The 17,546-nt window shown below is 38.0% G+C and overlaps 1 protein-coding gene across 2 annotated transcripts in view; it reads right to left on the reverse strand.

Moving 5' to 3' along the window:
- GADL1 (glutamate decarboxylase like 1) overlaps positions 1-17,546 on the reverse strand; it is a 112,704-nt gene that overhangs the window by 50,204 nt on the left and 44,954 nt on the right. For both annotated transcript variants that reach the window (XM_054516501.1, XM_036407052.2), the window contains exons 5-9: positions 17,048-17,154; positions 15,473-15,588; positions 8,798-8,877; positions 8,630-8,684; positions 5,193-5,309 (exon numbers count right to left, since the gene is read on the reverse strand). In XM_054516501.1, coding sequence (XP_054372476.1) covers positions 5,193-5,309; positions 8,630-8,684; positions 8,798-8,877; positions 15,473-15,588; positions 17,048-17,154 — 475 coding nt within the window. The remainder of the gene's footprint in view (positions 1-5,192; positions 5,310-8,629; positions 8,685-8,797; positions 8,878-15,472; positions 15,589-17,047; positions 17,155-17,546) is intronic.

Here is a 17,546-nt window from a genome sequence, read left to right on the forward strand (position 1 = left end):
ACTGCTAGATAAATAAATATATAAAATGATTTTCAATACTCATGAAGGCAGAATGCACTTAATCAAACTACCTGTGAAGGAAGCAACGCTCTTCAGAGACACACAAAAAACATCAGTCCACAAAACATTTAGACTCAGTTTATTTAAAAAAAAAAAATTAAAGAAAAAGAAAGTCACTGATGTAAAGATTCATGACTTAAGCATAGAAAATATATGCTTGTTTGGTTTTGTTTTTTTCTTCTTTCCTTGAAATAAAAATATGAGATAGCTGATATATGAGTTTGTCATTGGTATTTGCTTCACAGGCCAAACACTGGGAACGAGATCAGTTATCTCTGGGAGACAGGCTGGCAAAGGCTCACAAGGGAGATGAAAGTTATCAACTTGGCTTAAAAAGTCATCCTCATTAATGCTACACATTAATAGATCAAATCATATTTTACATTGTCATGCTCACAGCATCCTCCTGAGACAAGGGCTGCTGCACAGACTACAGGTAGGACCTAAGGTAGGAAATTATTTTGCCTCAAACTTCATGGCAATCCTGCAGCACCATGACTTGCAACTTTTTTTCTCCAGGTAGTCCAAATTTGCCCTGCTATGGGATGACAACCAAACTAATACAAGAGACAAATACTACTCCTCTCATTCTATGATTCCATTAAGTCAAAACAGTCACTAAGTTATTCCCTGAATTTTAGAAACTATAAACAACTCTTTAAAATATAATACATTATTAAAAAATTTGCATCCAAAATTTCTGTGCTTGAAAAAGTTGACATTCTCACACTGTTTGTGAAAAACAGGACTAAAAAGGCAGTTGAGAGGTCATCTCAACAGTGTGCCACTCCAAAGGCAAGATCAGCCCTACTCCTCTCATTTCGCTCATCTACATCTTTTTTAGAGATTATTAATCAATGAATCAATTACACATGTAGCTAGTACTGAAGTGAAAAATATAGTGCAGAGAGAGACCAGAAATTGCTGCCTCCACAGCATTGTTGGCCCTACTCTCTGCCTTTTTTTAAAAGAATGCCACTGTAGATCTAGATGAGAGAAATTATATTAATCTACTTGAGCCACAGTAATACAAGATGAATTTGTGATCCATGATTCTTTACCCAATTCAAAGAGAAGTGCTTAAGGCTGGGAAAGAACAAACAAACAACAAACAAAAACCAACAAAAAACCCCACAGCAACAATAACAACCAACAAAAATACCTAAAAACCACAAAATCAACCAAAAAAACCCACCAAAAACCCCACAAAACACCGTGAAGGAGAAGGCATTTAAGGAGACTGAAAATCACTGGCTTTGTCTGGTTTTAAAGGCCTCTCTAACGATGGAGGCTGCACAGTTAAACCACTTAATTTCTGTGTAACAGGAATAACACCTTTTTAATTTAAAGTGTCAGTCCTAAACAATGTTACCATTTGTCACACCTCCAGTGGTCAGGGAACAGATTAGTCCTTTTCTTTCAGCAGCGCCTTTTGAAGCTTCTGTAGACTATTATGTTCTGTTTATTTTGCTTTTCTAGTTTAAATAACATCAGTGCTTTCCATCTTTCCTCATTGGTCATAATTTCTAAATATGATTCTGTTTATCTACGTTGTTTCCCATTTTCTAATCTTTCTCCTGTACGGGCCTTCTTGAACTGCATCTTTTTATTTGGACAAAATTTAGATAAAGCAGATGGCGTGTGAAGCAGAAAGAAAGAATCATTTTATGTACCTCCTTTATTCAATTCTGAAAGGTATTTAACTCTATTTGAAAATATCACTGATTTGTGAACTAGGAAAATATCTGGGCTTCACAGTAAAGATTTGCTATCCAGTCAACACTCCCCAACCTGTCTTTGTGTACTTGATTACTGCAGCTTAGAATTCTATCTCTATTGAACTGTAGCCTAGTTTTTCCACTTTTTTCTCCAAATTGTCAAAATCCCTTTGATTTCTAATCCTGTCCTCCCACTGCCTTTGTCAGAAGTCTTATGTCATTTTCAAATTTGTCAGCACATTCTTTTTCATCCAAGTGGTTCAACAAAAATACCAGATAATTTCTACCCTAAGACAGACCTTTGAGGAACCCTGCTCAAATGTTTTTCTCCCTTCAAAGAACCACTGGTAACTGCACTGTGGGAATGGTTTTCCAGCCAGGTTTTCACTCACTACCAGAACTGCAGCTTGGCAGGTTTCTCTGGCTTTTTGATGAGATATTGCAAAGTCAACAGGTGAAGTTGACTGCCTCTCCTCCATCCAAGGGACTACAGAAGGAGGGCAGATTGATCAAACTAGAATGACACATTTTGTTTAAGACAAATGCAGCTGAGATCCACACAGGGTAGGTCAAAACACAGCCCTTATCAACCTGTGTCCCACACAATGTAATTGGTAACAAGGTACAAGAAAATTTCTGTTTCATATGCAACAAATCATTTACAGCTAAATGATGGAAATCACAGTGTGCACTGCCTGATTAAGCTAATTACCTAACCATGGGCTAATAGGTCAAGCCTGATTTTCTCTACAGGCCTAATAATAGGAGAAAAAAAAATAGTCAGTCAGGACCACCAGGGAAAAACTCACACATAGCATTTAAAGCTACGTGAAGATGGTACATGGCATACACAAATGCTGGAGGCATATTGATGATACAAAACAAGTTATTAAGAAAGGCAGCAGAGATGGAGGTTAAAATACAATAAGCAACTGGAATGCTGCACTGTGAACAAAATAAGCTTGGTATAGCCTTTGCTCTTAGGCTTGACTGAACAGCTTGACTGCCAGGGCAGTTTGGACCTACTGGTATTATCTTCTTAAAACATTTTCCTTAACTCACTTTTCCTCTCTGGTTTGTCTTCATGTCAGAGCTTATCTACTATTTCTGGCTTTAATGAAATTTATCTTCCTGAAGCTCAGTGAATTTCTGTTGACATTCTCCCTTTTGCCCTTCCTAAGAATCACAAGCTTTATCATTTCATATTTAATGAAAAGAGTGTCCCTAAGGCAAACACATCAATTTTTGGGATCAGAAAATATTCTGAAATGAGATAAATCAGTGTAAATCTGGAAGAAACACCACTGACATTCATATAAGATATCCTTAGTAACAGCTTGTGAGAGCACTTGCAGTAGATAATCCTGATGCCTGTTAATGATACATGAAAAGTCCAACATTAGACAGCACTTAACCTGGGTTTTACTCTTTGTTTTAATTGTACTGTGCTTTTTTTTTCCTCCAAAGTTACAGCAGGCCTAAACAGCAGAACACTTTGTAGACTGCATAATGTGTAAATCATTGCACAAGAAGCCAGGCCTTTCAGCAGATTGTAGATTCTCAAAAATTTCAAAAATTTTACATTCTATCCTATAGTGGTAAAAGGTATGCTTGCTAAAAAAATTAAATAAAAAAGTAAAAGGAAAAAAGCAATCCTTCTCTGTGTTTCTTGTAGTCTTTCTAAATGGTAGAGACTCAGTCTCACTGTACCTGTTCAGATACAATTTCAGTAAATCTCTTTCTAGTGGTGCTGTGAGGGAAAAAATGTTACACTAAGAATGACCGTCTGCTCATTTTACCATAGCACACTTGTATGTACATGTGTGCCTGCTGTCACCTCTGTGGAAAGCTTTGTCTTTCTCTATATCCTGTCCTCTTATAAATACAGCTAGAAACTTTTAACAAAAAAATAGAGAAGCAGCCATCCACCCAACCCTTTATATAGTGTAAAAATAGAGAAAATACTGATAGAACTTCTGAGAACCACTGAGAGGCTCACAACACGAATCACATCTTAAAAGAACAATTGATATTCCAGACAGTAAACCAAATTTATTACTGGACATTTATCCTTCTACTGGGAAACAATTAATATCTGACAACTATAGTCATTTCAAAACAGAAAAGAAGATATTTCTGGACATTTTTACCTTAGTTTAACATGAGGCAAAATCAGAAGAATAAAGTTAGTTCTTTTCAAAAGACTAACAACTCACTAAGGTTCAGAACAGGACCCAGGCTCATCCCACCATATTTGAGTTCAGCTACAGAGAGACTGCTCACTGCTCTCCTACAGCCACTGGAGATGGCTCCAGCCACATCTGTTTGACTCACCTAAGGTCCAACACAGATTCCAGCCACATCCCTCTCTCCACCAGCTATACACAGACACACAAGAGAGTTGTGTAACAGCAGCGTTGCCCCCCTGCTGAAAATCTGATGAGTCCTTCCCAGCAGCACGCAGCCGTGAGGCTTGGCAGACATCTTAAATATTAGGCCTAAATTCTGCATTTTTGTCTCCAAGAATATAAGAAAACTCTTTTGACTCATACATACAGTGATTTTATTTATTAATGTCTGTGAGACATTTATTTGAAACATGCATCACTGCCTACGTGATCTTTCTTTAGATACTCAACATTATACAAACATTTCAGAAATTTAGAGCAGGTCTGGAAATCTCCACAAATATTGTTCCAGATCCTCTTATTGCTCCATAACTTTTAATCTAGCCAACTATAATTCTGGATTTGTGGCATTGCAATTATAAAGAGAATGCAATTTTAGAAAATATGAAGTGGCCTATCTTTAGAAAAATACATCTACAGCTAACTCTTTCAAGTCATAAAAAGGCACAGTGATTATTCAAAAAAGATTCATTACAGGATTTTAATATCCAAACCTAAAATTACAAAGAATTTTTTTAAAGAGAAAAATTTCTGAACAGTTTAGGAAAATGCAAGGATATATACAGGAAATTCAAATCTGTAAATATGAAACAGAATAATTTATGACTGGTTGAGTCAGAAAGCATATCTTTATTTTAACCTGTATGAACCTTACATACAATTCTAATGTGTCTATTCCCCAAAAGAATGTGGGGAGAATCAAAACTTATGTTTGTATATCACTCTTGAAGCACTTTTAGGAGGTAGTAAGAAGAAGAAATTGATTATAAAATAATTTTGAAATATAACCTGACAATAACAAAATGGCTTTGGCTGCTTGTCAGAACCAAGTTATTTGCTGTTTTGCAGCATATGTAACTGAGTCAAATCAGAACACATTTCTGGTCCCTATGTAAGGAAAAAGAAATGTTATTAGAGCCCAATTTCTAAAAAAGAAATATCAACAGTCAAAGAGCAATTATAAAAAAAGCAGTGCTAAACAAAACCATGCAGTATACAAACTCACATCAACATGAAGCCAGAGGCCACGCTTTTCACAGATATCAGCAATTTTATCCAGAGGATCAAATGCTCCCAGCACAGTTGTGCCTGCTGTAGCACAGACAAGAAATGGTGCTGACCCCTGCAATAGGATTCAAAACAAAAAAAAAGTTAACATTTGCACTGTTCATCTCTTCCTTGTATACTTGTAGAGCTAAAGTATAAAAAGATCTAGGAATGTAGGACAAAGATGTGACAATCCACATTTTAGTTTCCCAGCAGAAGGCACTGCATTTAATAGTGCTGGATCTCATTTTCTTTTTTTTTTTTTTTCATTTAAAAAAAGGCATTTTCCATTTTTACTTAACACCATCCCAGGGCAGACTTCTGCAGCTTCAGACTGTTTTGACATATGCTAGTTTTGTCAAAATCAAAACATACCAGATATAAGACATCTCTCTTTATACACTGATTTTCAATTCTCAGTCTTTCACATCTCACTACCATATATGCTGTCATTCTGAGTGATAAAATAAAGCAATTAGCTCAGCCAGCAGACTACCCATGCAAGGAAAGGGCTCATCCCTTTAGGGTTTCCACCTGCACTGTCTCTACAAGACCCCTGTCCTCTGCCTGGTGAAGAGGAAACTTCAGCTAGGGAATGTGATTTGCCTTCAGCCACGTTGGTGCACACCATGACAGGGACAGTCACTGCTGTCTGATCCCACACCTGACCTGCAGCTCAGTGCTATTCCCTTGCTCCCACTCCTGTCTGGGAAAGAAGAAGGGCTGAAGGCAGTAACTGAACGTTAGGAGAGAGACTGCTGGAAATCTCAGATGGTGTTCAGGTCAGTCAGGTGGGATAAGGAAAGCTTTTGTCAGGCTGGGGTCTCAGACAGCCACTGACAGCCATCCATCTTTGCTTCCCTTCAGCTAGCAGCATTCCAGCTCACAGATCCTTGCAGATCTGTGTGGGGTCTTCTTAGGAGCAGAAACTGCAGCAACAAAAAGAATGGGTGGAGTCTGTAGCAGCTCCATGAAATTGAGGGTTTCTGCCCCAGCAGTGACTGTGCAGTCTCACTGCTGGGAAGTGCCTGCTGAAAGAGCTGCTCTGCACAGTTCAGCACCTGGCCTGCAGAATGACAACACACCTACTGCAGAGGCACTCAAGGTGTTACTGAATTGTGCAAGCTGGGATCACTGAAGTTCCTTTGCAGTGAATTAGATCTCTCAGATGATGTAAGTGTGTAACTCAATGGAGCTTTAGTGAAATCAGACATCAGCTGAAAAATCTAATCCACACAAGTCTTCCATGCATCTTCACCCAGCTGAAATATTATATCTTTTTTTCTTTTTTTTTTTTTAATGTTGCCACTTTAAGCATCTACAGAGACGGACAGGCTTATATCACATTTACACTCTGACAGTTTTATCCTTCTTTACAGTGCAGAGGAATGTTAGAATGGTACATAATTATGATTTATTTGTACTTTAGATTTTCTTTACAAATGGCTAAAGCAGTGAAAAGTAACATTGGAATAAACTTAAATGAATCCCATACATTCACAAAGACTTACCAGCCTTTAATTCACTTCTTGGCCATTTATTCCCAGTACAAGCTACCACGATAGTTAATCAAACTTACAAATCAGCCTGAGTCTTGAGTACAGAACTCTTGCAAGGGAGGCAAAGTTGTATCCAATGCATCTATTTTCTATTAGTGTTCCCAGCAATTTTGCCCCACAGCTTCATCAAAGTCAAAGGTTCTCAAGCAGCCAATTGGTAGCACAACTGCATACAGGGAGAAGTCTCAGATATCTACAAATTCCAGTAATTGCTACCATTATACTTTTCCCACAAAGAAGGGAATTACATTTTTATTACTCTTGACAATATAGTTAATCTAGTCTTCCTGCCTAAGTTCTCTAAAAAGAGAAGACTCTTGCCTTTCATAGTCAGTGATCATTTTGTGCTTCAATCACCAGCAAATACATCCTCTGTTGTCTAGAGTCATTAGAATATTTACAGTTATTTACTGAAGCGTCCTTCTGTAAAAGTTGTAACAGACACAGTTGGATAGACACACTGAAGCTCTGATTAAATGAAAACCTTCCAATACACCTGTAACTTCCTTTAAAATGCAAGTGAAATCATGTTTTCCTGCAACCAGAGCATTTTATTTTTAAATTGTGGGGCACCATACTAAGGTAGACCTTTTTAAAAAAATCACAAATGCCAGAAGATTTCTTTCAAATGACCATTACATGTATTGTTACAAGAACAAACAAGAATACTGTTTTTGCAAAAGCAAAGAGATGATTCTCCTGCAAGCCTGCTTCCCATTGCTTTATTTTATTTCAGTCCCTTTTTTCCCCCCAGCTTGCTCAAATGAGTAAAGTACAGGTTGTCTTTCTCAGAAAATGCAAAGTAGAGAAAGAGGCAAAAAAGAGAGTTTGCTAGGTCATTAGAGCCCCCATGTATCAATAGTTATGCTATCCAGCATGAAACTCAAGTAAGAGATGGTTGTTTGGCAGAAAACATATCCAAATCAGAACTTACTGTAAGCTATTGTGGCCATGCCAGTGCAGGACAGGACAGGGCTGCCTTGGCAGGCACAAAGGCAGATTTCCCAAGACAGAATTCCATGGAAAGTATCATCCATGCCATAAACATTGCACTAGCTGCTTTGTATTCACTCATCATGGACTAAGGGCTGAGCTTTGAATTCTACTGCTCTGATGCACATGCTAGAAGTGGGAAATAGTGTGAGCTAACCAAGACAAAAGAAGATTCTCTTGGAAGTCACAGTCAGTCCTTCAAGCTCTCTAAAATAAATTATGTTGACTATAGGTAAGGATTGTCTTACAGATTGTGGGAATGTGTGTTAATGTTGTCCAAATACACATCAGTGCCTTTCCAAATTCTTGCCTTTGCCTTCCTACTTGGCAAAGTCCCTAGGGGAAAAGAGGCAGTTCTCTGTACTCTCGCTAGAATAATAGAAAGGACAGAATTTAGCACTTGAAGCTTGTAAGATAGTTTTAGAGACTAAGCCACGTGTTACAGTTGTTGCTCACTGCAGAGGCAATAGAGCAATAGCTGCTGTAATTAACTGAAAAACCGTTTTAGGAAAACATACTGCATCCATTTAGAAAACGATCAAGGGCAAAAGAAATCCTATAAGAAATGTGCTAAATACTTCAGAGCAGCATTGTACTCGGGACTTTCATTAGCAGTAAACACCCTGTGGAATTTTCCTCCCTTCTAAGAGTGTAGAACCCATAAGCCTTGGCTTGTTCCACAAGTTTGGGGCAAACAGATTGCACCTGTAAGAAATACATTGTTACATTAACTACCCTACTTTTAAGATTTTGGTCACTCTTAGTTTTCCTTCCTTTCACCCAGACACAAGAACACAGTCTGCACACACTCCTCTCTCCTTCACACTCTCTCTCCCCCTCTCACCTCTTTCCTGGCCCGCTGGACTTGTTTCTCCAGTTCCTCAGGTATCATCTTACCTCTAAGGGACACAGATTTAAAACTTTTTCAGTTACATTCAAACAGGTTAGTTATGTACAGCACTACTGCATTTTACAAAGGCTCAGAGATCAGTCCTGGCTTTTGCTTTCTTACCTTTCATCTGTTTTGATGAAGTACACATTCTCTGTACCAATTCCCAGGAAGGAGGCTGCCTTTTTCATGGAGTAATGGCACTGTAAATGAGAGGGGCACAAAAAAAAAGTACACACGCAATTAAACAAGAGAAACAAATTCCTTAACATAGGGAACAGTGGCAAGTACAAAAGCACCTAACAGGCATGACAACAGCATATTCTAACACAAAAAGCAAACTGATAAGGTACATATCACAAAGCCCATCTTGTACTTAACACACACAGAAAACTGGAGAAAATAAAACAAAAAAAGTTGTGCACCATGTTTAAAATGTAGGGTTAAGAAAAAAATTGGAAGCTCTAGTTCATACAATTTTTCTTAGAGCTCATTCTGCATTAGAATGAAAAGTAGAAACTTTGAAGTGTCATCAGAGAAGAATTATTAATTGTTTCAAAATGTTTTAATAGAACTAAGTTGAAAATATCCATGAGTGTAAGAGTTAGGAAATGCATGAGAAAAGTGTCTAAAGGCTGTTTAACTCAACAGCCTGGAAACAATTAATTAGGTCCTAAAGTCCAAGAGCACCACTCCTTGGAAACTGGACCCTTAGCTAGGATGTATATTTTTGAAGCTTCTAGTACTTTATGTTTGTAACAATTCTGTATGCTTTCTCTAATCCCCAACTGATGGCCACTGCCAGAGACAAGATACTCTGCTAAACTGACCCATGGTCTAATTCAGCAACCCATGTCCACAGGATCAAAGAGCTCAATTCCAAAGACCTACCAAAGCTTCTGATGAGGTAAAATGGGGATTTGCAAGGCTTTCAACATCCTATCTCTGCAAAAAGATCTGGAAATCATGGTGGTGTGTAGTTCACATGACTGTGAAAGCAAGCAGATCTTAGACAGGACCCAGCACATCTTCATAACTTACTGTGGATTTTGCAAAAGGTCCCAGTGTGGACCAGCCTGCATTTTTCAGAAAATTAAGTTACTATTTTAGCAAAGAATTTTAGCTAGGTCTCATCACAGAGACATAACTGAATGAGTACACAGACACATGCAGCCCGCTTCTCACTTTGCACTGAATAAAGGGCATCAGTCTATGAAGCCTGTGGAGTGCAAAGGAGGATTTTAGAAATGGGTGTTTATTTAATCAGAATGTGGTAAAATGACTAAGGTGAGAATGCTATTCAAGCCCACAGACCACTATACACTTATTACAAACTTTTTTATTTTCAACAAACATTAATGGTTTATCTAATCACATTTCCAGCGTTCACCTTTATAAGGACCTGCTCTGCTATGGATACTCTTATTCCAGCACAAGAACACTTTGGCTTATTCCAGAACAAGAGCACACTGATCTCTGCTTAATTTGTCTTCAAGATTAGCCTGGGAATTCAAGATACAGTAAACTTCTTAACCCAAAGATATTTAGACATCAAAACTACCCACTTATAGCAGTGGAGTCACCTTTGAGAGTACACCACATCCCATAGGACTAGAGAGTTCTTTTCAGAACCAAGACCATCCAACCCTTGGATTATCACTGCCCTCCTCACAAAAATAAGATTGTCTCTTTTACACATTATTACTGAAGGGTTAAAATGAAGCATACTCCAGCAAACACAAAGATGTCTGGAATTGCTGCTTTTCATACAGGAGGTGAAGCCAGCTGGTTAATTAATTCCATTTTCTTCCTGAGAGTTCACACAAATGCAGTTACTGCAGAACATAATTAAGAAAAATGTACAACATTTTAATGTGTGGGCATGAATATATTAAGGGTATTAAAGCCTGTCACGCTTATTTTGATGAGATGGATGATCTCAGAGGGCTCTTTTTCTTTATGACAAAGAGGTTTCCCCCACCATCACCCACTTTTTAAACAAAGGCATAGAATGACATGATGCTACTGAGTAGTTTTAAGAAAGCTTAATTTGTAACATGACACATCCACAAGGCCTTTAGGGCTCAGTCATTTAGACTGTTGCAAGAATAATAACATACATAGGTGGATAATTAGTCTTACATTACATCAATAAAGGTAATAATGATTGTAAGTGGCTTTGTGTTGTTCAGCAGAAGTTTGGAGATGTTTTTGACTGACGAGTGAATCACTTCAAATACAAGTTGCCAGAAATCACTGATTTCTAGCCATTTCTTTCAAATGTAAGGTATGAATCACCAAGAATAATCAGATCCTTCCAAACTGAATAAGACCTGCAAATTCAGAATACTAGTAGGCAGACAATCAGTAAAATATATATTTTATTATAAACAATGGTATGAGATACTGGAAGAAAGATAAAAGAGGCCTGAGTGCCTGAGAGATTATACCAAAAAGCTGAGAAAAAGAGAAGGAAGAACAGAGGGAATACAAAAACAAACAGGCTGCAAGAGAAATTATTTTTCCTCCAGAAGAACCTCTGTACTTCTTGGAAAATTCTGTCTTTCACTAGGACAGAAAAAGAACAAGACCCATAATACTACATAGACTTAGGATATGCTTTCTTTGGTGAAAAAAGAGGTCTTTCAGTTATGTTGATTGAAAACATGTAAGAATTTCTTCCCCTATCTTCATTACTAGAAGCCATTATGCTAAACTGCATTGCATCATTTTAAGAAAAAATATACCAAAGAGCATTTAGCAGCTACAGTCACAAGAGCACCAATTAATTCACTTTTCATAGTTCCCTTTCCAAAAAAAGGAGAAAGAAATATCCAGATTAAAAGTATTATTTTAAATACTGTGAGTTCAGGTTACTCTTGGCATGTCTTTCACAGCTTAATTTGTTTGGACAAATTATTGAAGCTGTAGCCATTTTGTAGTAAGAAATTACCATCTTAGAGCACAAGATCAAATTGGAACATTGGTGCATTTAAGATGTGCTGCTATACTATTTTACCTATATCTAGGCATAGTTTTCATCTCCTAATGATGTTTGTAAAGACAAGGTACTTTCTACCTGTGCTCATTAGAACAGAAGACAAATTTGTATTTTTTTGATTTTAAAAAGTTTCCTAGAAACATGATTGCATAAAGCAATTATCTGATTATGAGATTGTTTTATTACCCATTTTTGTCTGTTGTAATTTCAACAGGGGACAACATGATAAGTTAATGTTGTGTTCTCTCGCTTTGTTACTTTCATGATCAAGTTGCACTGGGGAGGAATTTAGTTTCATTTAATCTAAAAAACTGCTCACATCAGCATGTACGTTTCAACTGTTTACACATCCTCTTCTACCCTTACTTGCCTCAAATTTATCAGATTTCTACCTTTCAGATCAATGTAGCACATACTTGTGCCAGAATAAAGTTTAGATGGGACTCAGATAGCAAAAGGGAATAAAAAGGTGGGCTGATACCTATAACTAGAACAGCATTTATCTCCTACAGAACCACAAATCATGCCTCCAGAAAGTGGGATATAACAATTACTCTTCTGCTGCTCCTGTCTCAAGGGGAATCACACTGCTATGGTCCAGCAAAAAGTATTACAGAGTAGCAGCATAAACAGTGTTCACTGCATATCACTACAGCTTTGAATATCTAAGCATTTGCTTACAGGAACAAGGAGCCTTTTTATTCCTGAAGGCCAAGCAGAATATGTGAGGACCTTGGGTGGGCCGTGCATTAAATATACATCTTTATATTATCCAAGAACATACCAAAAATACATAGCCCCAGATCACATAAGTCATTGAAAGTCTGTGCATTCCCCTGCTTTGCAGCAGGGCAACTCTTTCAACTTGACAAGTGCCAAACTGAAACTTAGAGACTTAGCAAATCAAGGCAAAAATCATTTTATTTCAGCCAAGGCCTAAAATGGCACAAGGGCCTTGAATGAACAGTCATGTCTTTTGACTCCTTATCAATACTGTTCATTATAACCTCATGGCTTCTCCATGACAATGCTCAGGTCTGATTCTTGATGAAGATAAACTCAGGTTGTTAATTTCTCCAAGTTTTGTTTTACTTTTCCAAGTTTGTTTTGTTGGGAGGGTTGACAATTTGCTTCTCCAGGAACCTCTTCAGTTAAAACAAAACAAACAAAAAATTCCAACAAAAACGGAGGATGTTTTGATGAGGGGATTGAGTGTGCCCTCAGGAAGCTCACAGATGACACCAAGCTGAGTGGGAAATTGATCTGTTGAAGGATAGGAAGGATTTGCAGAGGAATCTAAACAAGCTGGATTAACAGGCAAGGCCAAGGGTGTGACACTCAACAAGTCAAAGTGCCCAGTCCTGCACTTGGGTCACAACAACCCCAGGCAGCACTACAGGCATGGGGAAGAATTGCTGGAAAGGGGCCCAGTGGACAAGGACCTAGGGGTGCTGGTTGACATCCAGATGAACACAAGCCAGCGTGTGCTAAAGTGGCCAAGAAGGCCAATGGCATCCTGGCCTGTATCAGCAGTAGTGTGGCCAGCAGGACCAGGGCAGTGATTGTCACCAGTGCTCAGCACTGGTGAGGCCACACCTCAAATCCTGTGTTCAGTTTTGGGCCCTTCACTACAAGAAAGACATTGAGGGGCTGGAGTATGTCAAGGAAGGGCAACAGAGCTGGTGAAGGATCTAGACAGTGAGCGCTGTGAGGAGTGGGTGATGGAGCTGGGGGTGTTTAGCCTGGGAAAAGGCTGAACAGAGGTGACCAACCTTACTGCTCACTACAACTGCCTGAAAGGAGAGTGTAGCCTGGGAGGAGTCAGGCTCTTCTCCAAAGCAACCACTGACAGGATGAGAGGACACAGCCCCAAGCTGTGCCAGGGGAGGTTCAAGTGGACAATAAGAATTTAATCACGGGAAAGGTTAAGCATTGGAAGTTTGCCCAGGGAGGTGCTGGAGTCACCATCCCTGGAGGTGTTCAAGAAACAACCAGACATGGCATTTAATGCCATGTTCTTGTTGACAAGGTGGTGGTCAGTCAAAGGTTGAACCTGATGATCTTAGAGGTCTTGCCCAACCTAAATGATTCCTAGGTTCTGTGATTAAAAGGTGCAAAATGTTAAATAAGACTCAAAATAAAAACAATAATAAAAGAACTAGCATTGTATGACACCAGTGCTTCCATACTTGTCTCAAGTGTGGGCTACTGATTACATATATTCTCAGCATGGCATATCTGAACAAAAGTTTCCAAAAAGTCATCTAGCTTGGACTCAGTACAGGTGGATCTAAAATAATTTTAAATGAATATGCCCATTTCCTCCCTCATAACACTGAATAAACACTAGTGATCTTGGAAAATAGTCACCCTAGCTATTAAAAGCATCAGTTTTACAGTAAATGATTATTGAGTGCTAAAGACTCAATAGTAGTTGTTTGAAGCAAACAAAGTATTAGAGATCAAAAGCATGGCCTTACAAATAATTTACCAATTTATTTTTCCTGGTCAAGTTTATGTTTTCCTGGTGAAGCAAAGACATAAAAATAAATTTATTCTGGCAGACAATTAAAATTTCTTTTGACATGAATTTAAATGTTTGCTTATTTCAGAGTAAGAAAATATGTTGTAGTTAAACCATTGCAATGAAATAAAACATTACTTCATGATGAAAGTTTCATGGGCTTTACTTCAAAAGCATTTATGGAACTTGCTTCAAACTCATTTTTTCCTTCTTAACTATTTTGAAGATGTACCATGAGGGATTAAGTATGAACTGGCATGTATTTTCATACACACACTTTTCAGAAAAAGAAAAGAAAGCAAACAAGAAAAAATATTTTTGGGGGGGAAAAAACAAACAAGCCACCTTTACTTAGAACATGTGGGCTCAGTTCCAAAAGGCATGTTATCTTGGAAAACTCATACAATGCCTTCATCCCTCAGGCTTCTTCAAAATAAGCCTCTCACTGCAAACTGTTTGGAGCATAAACGTCTGAGCTAAAATTATCCTAGTAAGTCCATATTTTCTAATACAACAAGGTTCTGTGCAGGCTTCCACTGGGGATTTTATATAGTAGAGTCAGAATTAATAACAACTCTACGCTAATCAAATAATAAGCTCTCAAAACTGAAGGGACAGGGAAGAGAAAAAAGCCGCCAAAATCTACCTTCCGAATAAATGTATGGATGTAACTCAATTTCCCACTGGCATTTCGGATTGATATTATTCAAAAACTTTAAAAACTGGCCAGGTATTTTTAATTATTTAAAGAAAAAATGTCTAAAAGTCCAGAATTTTTTTTTCTCAGAGGCATATGGTGGGTTTGACTCTGTACCACAACCAATCTGTATATTCAGATATAGGGCAAAATGGGAGCTGCAGAGAGCCATCTCACAGGCCCACAAGTACTGAGTTTAGTACAAATTAAACATGCAGAAAAAAACCTTTGACATCCAAAACCCACCTACAGTTCCTGCTAGACTTTATGCTGTGGGAAATCAAATGCTGCAGACCTCCACAATACAGCACATGCATTCTGCTTCAGGTTTACCCCATGTACAACCTGTTCTTGTATCAGCAGTTTTCAAAACAGCAACATCTGTGTTTGTTTTCTGAAAGCAAGAAAGCTTCTGCAGGGAAATTTACCATCAGACTTCTCCACTTTGCTCCGATATTCCACATCATATACTGATGTCAGAACTATTCTACCAGTGCTCCATCAGATATGCAAATATCATTTTGCAGCTACTGAAAAAAATAAAGTTCAAAAAGCTTTTCTTTGTTTTCATTTTACCTCTTCCGAAGCGAACAGAACTAGTCTTGGCAGACCTGAGAGCCCTTTCTCCTTTATCTCAGGGCAAAATCTGTACCTTGCTAAGTTCATGGCATACATATTAGAAATAGAGCCACCTGCAAAAAGAGACATACAAATATTGGATTAGCCATAGTATGAGTACCTTTCCTGCATCTGAGAGCTTGACCTGTTAAGGGAAAAATAAATCCCACAGGCATCCTAGTGATGCATCCATCACAGTTTATTTCCTCCCCTGAAGGCTACATCCATAAAATGAACCTTGGGCTCTGCAGCAGGCATGGAAGCAGAGCCTGTTTGGGTGCTCTTTGGGGATATTTTCCTCTCTGAGGAATAAGAGCTGTGCCCAAGCAGTCCTTCCCAACAGAGAAAACCCTGCCACAGCACCTTCCCCTCTACACTGCAGCAGAACAAGCTCAGCTGCCTGCACCAAGCTCAGAGCCTTGGAGATCTCTTGGGCAACCAGGTCTCAGAGGGCCAAGGGAGAAAAAAGGTCTTTGGAAAAAAAAAAAAAAAAAAACAAAACCACAGTGAGTGGGAACTGAAAGATCTGCAAGGTAAGATCTGGACAAGTTTTATTCACTCGGGACAGGATTTATTCACCTAGAAGAACAAAGCCAAAGCAGTAACAAAAACCGTTACATAAAACTAGAGCCAAAACAAGGGCAATTAATTTATCTTCTCTCCGTAGATAACTAAGTATTAAGCCATAAATTCTTCTGTAAAAGTAAGGCTTCTATCAAAAATACACATCAAATTTGATGTGAAAAAAAATCCATACCAGTAATATATTAAAAAATAGGGATTTTTATCTTGTTTATTTTTCTACTACTCATATGTAGGCTGGAATTATTGACTTTGTTTCAGTTCGGTAGGGGGAACTTAAACTCATGTATTCATTTAATTTCTCTTCTCACCCCCAAAATAGATATAAAAGCTTAACAACTATCCCAATTAGTTGTTACCTGAATAATCTTTGAAATATCCCCGTTATGCTTCATTATTTCAGTGTCATGCACTGAAACATTGCCTTACAGAACATTTGAAAAACATGGTTTATCAAGCAGCTTTAGAAATATGTGTTTGGCCTGCCTTATTATAACGTTTAATAAAATTATAAAAATTCAGAGGAGTTAAGAACATGTAAATTCTTGCTCCTACAGTTCATAAGCAGGATACAAAGATCTATGCTCTCAGGCACCATGGATTGGCATCTAGCACATAAATCATCTCCCTGTCTGTCAGCTCAGTTTACTCATTCCAATGAGGCTGTTGGTATTGTTAATAAGGTCAGGAAGGGCATCAGCTACAAACAATTAATTTCAAATAATTCCATATAATTATATTTAATGTAGAAGTGTTTTCATTCATTCACCGGTCAAAATTGCTGAATTATTACTAGAAACACATAAGATAAGCCTAGAAATAAAAATAAAATAGTTTTGGCTATCACTACACTTTTGCATGCATTTTCAAATACGCAATTTGTATGACTCCAATGTTTATAGAATTAATGGTATTAGACCATTTATAATGATTCCGCTTGAATGTTCCTACCTGGATTAAATATACCATCGCCGTCTTCCCAGCCTATGAATTCAATCATTTTCTTGATGACTGCTTCCTCCACCAACAGAAACACAGGGGATACTTCATATGTGTATCTAAAGAGAAATAACAGCATGGTAACTGGTATTAAAACTAGATAACTCGTGGCACAGAGCATTGCTAAAACTAGATAAAGGCTTCTTGCACCTTTCTCTAATCTATCAGCTGCTGATCACCACCAGCAGCAGGAATCCAAACTAAAAACATTATGGATCTGATACAATAGAGCAATTGCTTAGGTTCTGGCAGCATCTCACTGACACTTCCACTCTCAAAGTAATACACCAGAGTTTTCTATTAATGTAGGTCAGAAGCTTAAATTTCAGCTTTACATTTGCAAGTAAACAGTAGACAGGTAACCATTTGCACTCAACTGTGTGCAGAATGCCTCAAAGGAATGAACAACTAAGTTAAGTCTGATTCATTTATTTTTATGTACTAAGTAAGA

Source organism: Molothrus ater, chromosome 1 (genome assembly GCF_012460135.2).
Source record: "Molothrus ater isolate BHLD 08-10-18 breed brown headed cowbird chromosome 1, BPBGC_Mater_1.1, whole genome shotgun sequence".
NCBI classification, from domain to species: Eukaryota; Metazoa; Chordata; class Aves; order Passeriformes; family Icteridae; genus Molothrus; species Molothrus ater.